Source organism: Rhinopithecus bieti, unplaced genomic scaffold (genome assembly GCF_001698545.2).
Source record: "Rhinopithecus bieti isolate Rb0 unplaced genomic scaffold, ASM169854v2 scaffold_4544, whole genome shotgun sequence".
NCBI classification, from domain to species: Eukaryota; Metazoa; Chordata; class Mammalia; order Primates; family Cercopithecidae; genus Rhinopithecus; species Rhinopithecus bieti.
In genome coordinates this window covers 354,379-359,136 of record NW_016804383.1, presented here as the reverse complement: position 1 = coordinate 359,136, position 4,758 = coordinate 354,379, and the positions used below count along the sequence as shown (strand labels likewise).

The window sequence follows — 4,758 nt, the reverse complement described above, 5'->3', positions numbered from 1 at the left end:
TTTTTTTTTTTGAGATGGAGTCTCCCTCTGTCGCCCAAGGTGGAGTGCAGTGACAGGATCTTGGCTCACTGCAACCTCCGCCTCCCGGGTTCAAGCAATTCTCCAGCCTCGGCCTCCTGAGTAGCTGGGACTATAGTAACCTGCCATCATGCCTGGCTAATTTTTGTAGTTTTAGTAGAGACGGGGTTTCACCATACTGGTCAGGCTGGTCTCGAACTCCTCCTGACTTCAGGGGATCCACCCGCCTCGGCCTCCCAAAATGCTGGGATTACAGGTGTGAGCCACGGCGCCTTTTTTTTTTTTTTTTGAGACAGGGTCTCACTTTGTTGTCCAGACTGGAGTGTAGTGGCGCTATTTCGGCTCACCGTAACCTCCGCCTCCCAGGCTCAAGCGATTCTCCTGCCTCAGCCTCTCGAATAGCTAGGATTACAGGCGCGCGCCACCACCGCCCGGCTAATTTCTGTATTTTTAGTAAAGACGGGGGTTTCACCATGTCGGCCAGGCCAGGCTTGAACTCCTGACCTCAAATGATCCACCCGCAATGATCTCCTGACCTTGTAATCTGCCCGCCTCGGCCTCCCAAAGTGCTGGGATTACAGGCGTGATCCACCGCACCAGGCCTATCCCTTAAAATAGTTTTTAATTTGAATAAAGTTTACTATGAATAAATCGCGGTCTGCTCGAGCCCAAGACCACAGAAGTTCCTGGTGCCGGTTTTCTTGCTCTCTCCCAGCCTGCGCCACTGTGGCCCTGGCCCTTTAAGGCTGCGCGCGAGGCCCCGCCTCGCCCAGCGCCCCGCCCCTCTCGCTGGATCCCGCAGCCGGGACTCTTCCCGACGCGCCCCGCCTTCCCCAGCTGTGCACTCTCAGTCCAGCTGTGCGCTCTCGTCGGGAGTCCCAGCCATGTCAGCCGAGAGAAAGGTAGCCGAAGCGGCCACTGTGGTGGCGGCCGCCGAGGCAGGGGCCGGGGAAGACGCCTCTTCGCCGCCTGCGAAAACCGAGAGAACGAGCGACTCCCAGCAGCCCGCGGCCTCCGAAGGGGCCGCAGCCGCCGCCTCGCCGCCGCCGCTGCGCTGCCTGGTGCTCACCGGCTTTGGAGGCTACGACAAGGTGAAGCTGCAGAGCCGGCCGGCCGCGCCCCCGGCCCCTGGGCCCGGCCAGCTGACGCTGCGCGTGCGGGCCTGCGGGCTCAACTTCGCAGACCTCATGGCCAGGCAGGGGCTGTACGACAGGCTCCCGCCGCTGCCTGTCACTCCGGGCATGGAGGGCGCGGGCGTCGTGATCGCAGTGGGCGAGGGAGTCAGCGACCGCAAGGTGAGCGGGTTGCGCAGGGCAGGGCAGGGCAGGGCTGTGCAGGCATCGGGGCAGTGGGGCACGAGTGGGCGGGCGCCGGGGGTGTGGCAGGGCGGGAGAAACTGGCGCGGACCTGGGTGCACAAGCGTGGAAAGCGTAGCAAAGAAACTTGTGTTTTGGGGCTCCTGGAGAACGGCATTTATGTGAGGAGGGGAGGCGGAATTATCGCCCCTTCCCCAACCTTTTTTAGTTGTGGCCGCCGCCCAGAAGCTGTGCTGGTGGGGGGTGGGGGGGAACAATAAGGCGCCCATGCGCATGCGCACAACGACACCACCGTCCCCACCCACCCCCGCCCCCTCGTTAAACCCACACCTGTACCCTTGCCCACCAAACACTCTCTGGGTAATTGTGGTCTGTGACTGTGAGTGACGGTTAGTACCCCCTTTTCCCGAGGGAGCTTGAGGGGCTATGTCGCCGGGGTTGGGCGGGGGCACAGCGGTCGTGCCAGAGTCCTGGTCACATGCAGCCCCGTGGTCTGTGGGGGTGTGAGGCGGCCCCTCCCAAAGCAAGGCCAAGGAGACGAGACACGCCCGTCACGGAGAAGAGAGAGCCTTGCTCCCCCACTGCCACCAGGCTTACAACGCCGACCTCGTTTTGGGGTGGGGGAGGCGGGATTGGGTCACCCGATCTTTGTCTTGGGCTCTGTGTCTCCCGTGACTGCAGTATCTCCTCCTCCTGTGACTCAGCCATCGGGCCACGACCCGGGGCTGCCCTTGGGAACGCCTGGGGCGGGGCGTGTAGGGGGGACCCACCTCTGCCTTCCTCCTGCAGAGGACCCCCACTTCAGAAACCTCGGTGCCAGGGGTTTGGACTGGAACGGAGAGGTGTGGCGCCTTGAACTGGTTGGCCAAGTCTGCAGGCTTGTTTCTCCTCATTTATCATTAATCTCGGCCACAACCCTGGATACCGGAGAGCTCAAAATGATCAGCTTTTTGAGAGACCTGGGATGAGGCCTCAGCACTCCAATGTTTAGGGGTTTCTTTTTTTTTCTCTTTCTTTTTTTTTTTTTTTTTTTAGACGGAGTTTCGCTCTTGTTGCCATTGCACTTGTTGAGTGCAATGGCGCGATCTCGGCTCACCGCAACCTCTGCCTCCCGGGTTCAAGCGATTCTCCTGCCTCAGCCTCCCTAGTAGCTGGGATTACAGGCATGTGCTACCACGCCTGGCTAATTTTGTATTTTAGTAGAGATGGGTTTCTCCATGTTGGTCAGGATGGTCTCGAACTCCCGACCTCAGGTGATCTGCCCACCTTGGCCTCCCGAAGTGCTGGGGTTACAGACATGAGCCACCGCGCCCGGCCAGGGGTTTCTTTTAAATCAGACCCCTCAAAAGAGGCCCCTCAGATGTAGCCTCTTGCAGACCTGCCAGGCCCGGATTCTGGAGCCAGGTTTGTTGGATTCGGGAGCCAGGTTTGTTGGATTCATCGGGTATGCAAACAGCTTCTCCTTAAAGGCTTTCCTCTGAATTCAGCTCTGGCCCCACCCTCAAACTGACTTCTAAATGATCCCACTCTTGAGCAGGCGCTAAGAGGAATATTTTAGGGGTAGTTGTAGTTCATGTTACTGCTGAAGGCCACCCACCTCACCTCCCCTCCCCACACTTTCCGCCTGGTAAATACAGGATATCCTGTCCAGGGCAAGAATCTGATGTAAGAGCCTGGATTCTTCGGGGAGGGCTCTTCCCTGTCTCTCTCTCCCTCCTCCTCCCTCCTGGTGTCTGGGCTGGGGAGGGGTCTTGGCCCTGATGTGGATGGCCTGAGGGTTAGCATGAACCAGGGTAAGTGAGACTTGTTCTGGGTCAAATCTGGGACTGGCCTTGACCCCAAATGACCAAGGCACTCCTCGCAGCTCTCCTGGGTTGTTCTGTATCTGCTAGTCTTGAGTCCCTGGGTGGAGGGCTTCCGTTCTCATTCTCCAGACCTCATCTCAGGCCAGAACTTGGAAGGAAAGACTCCAGCATGTCCTCAGTTCTCCTCTTCAGTGGAATGTGGGAGCATGAGGACATGAAAAGGGCGTAAGTGGGAGTCCCATCCCCTTCCCCATGGACCCTAACTCTTGTTAATATACAGATTTCCCATCATTCCCGGCAGAGATCAAGACAGACCCGGATTGTCCCAGAACAGCACCCACACCTCCCTCTTCATGCTCTTCAGAGTGCAGAGAGGTCTTTTCTCCTGATGCTCCCTCCTTTTCCCTGCCCTTCCCTTGACCCCACTTGCTAAGCTGGAGAGAAAGGTTCTGTTATCTTTGCCCCTTTCCCTCCTGCACAGAGGCTCCCGTGGGGTGGGGAGGAAGCCTTTTACTGCTGTGTAGGCCTGTGTAGCCCTCCTTGTCTGTCGCCCCTCTTGCACCATCTCTGAGTGAAAGTGTTTTCTGGGCTCCCAGTGCTGGCTCAAACACACTTCTCCCGAGGTGATCACACCCTGCTGTAAGCGCTCAGAGAACTTTGCCTGCACTTTGGTATGGCCTTCTTTTGGTTGTTTGTGTGACTTCCTTGCTGCTATTATATTATTATTATTATTATTATTATTATTATTATTATTATTAGCTAACATTATTAAGTGCTTATTATGTGCCAGACGTTGTGCTAAAATTTTTTTTTCCATTTGGTCCTCATAACTGCCCTAATTGACAGATAAGAAAACTGGAGCTCAAAAAGATTAAGTAATTTTTATGCACCCAAAGTCACACAGTCAGTAAACAGTCGAGACCACTTTTGTAACCACAGCAGTTTGATCTCTTCCACAATACTTCATGCTGCCCTAACTGTAAGCTTCTTGCATTCAGGGATCTTACACAATAGTGACATGTAAGATCTGTAAGATGATGATAAGGATAGTATCTGCCAGGCCGGGTGCGGTGGCTCACGCCTGTAATCCCAGCACTTTGGGAGGCTGAGGCGGGCGGATCACAAGGTCAGGAGGTCGAGACCACGGTGAAACCCCATCTCTACTAAAAATACAAAAAATTAGCCGGGCACGGTGGCGGGCGCCTGTAGTCCCAGCTACTAGGGAGGCTGAGGCAGGAGAATGGTGTGAACCCAGGAGGCGGAGCTTGCAGTGAGCCAAGATCGCGCCACTGCACTCCAGCCAGGTGGACAAAGTGAGACTCCGTCTCAAAAAAAGAAAAAAAAAAGGATAGTATCTGCCTCAAAGAAATGATGTAAGGATTAATTAAGCATTATATATAAAGCACTTGAAATCAGGCTTGGCCCTCAGTCAGCACTCAGTAAAGGTAGGTTGTTTTTGTTGATGATGTTGTTATTATTATTACCATGACTATTGCTGCTTCTCCTGCTACTTCCTTTGGAAGAAGGGGGCTTTGTACCTAGGGCAAAATCAGTAAATAGCCTGTGGGTGAATGAATGAATGCGTGAGTGAAAGATACTCTTCTTTTTTTTTTTTTTTG

General features: G+C 55.1%; 1 protein-coding gene across 1 annotated transcript in view; it reads left to right on the top strand.

Moving 5' to 3' along the window:
- The first annotated feature begins 804 nt into the window (after positions 1-804).
- VAT1 (vesicle amine transport 1) overlaps positions 805-4,758 on the top strand; it is a 13,640-nt gene continuing 9,686 nt past the window's right edge. Inside the window, exon 1 of the mRNA XM_017867672.1 lies at positions 805-1,313. Within this exon, the coding sequence (XP_017723161.1) occupies positions 903-1,313 (411 nt within the window). The 5' untranslated portion in view covers positions 805-902. The remainder of the gene's footprint in view (positions 1,314-4,758) is intronic.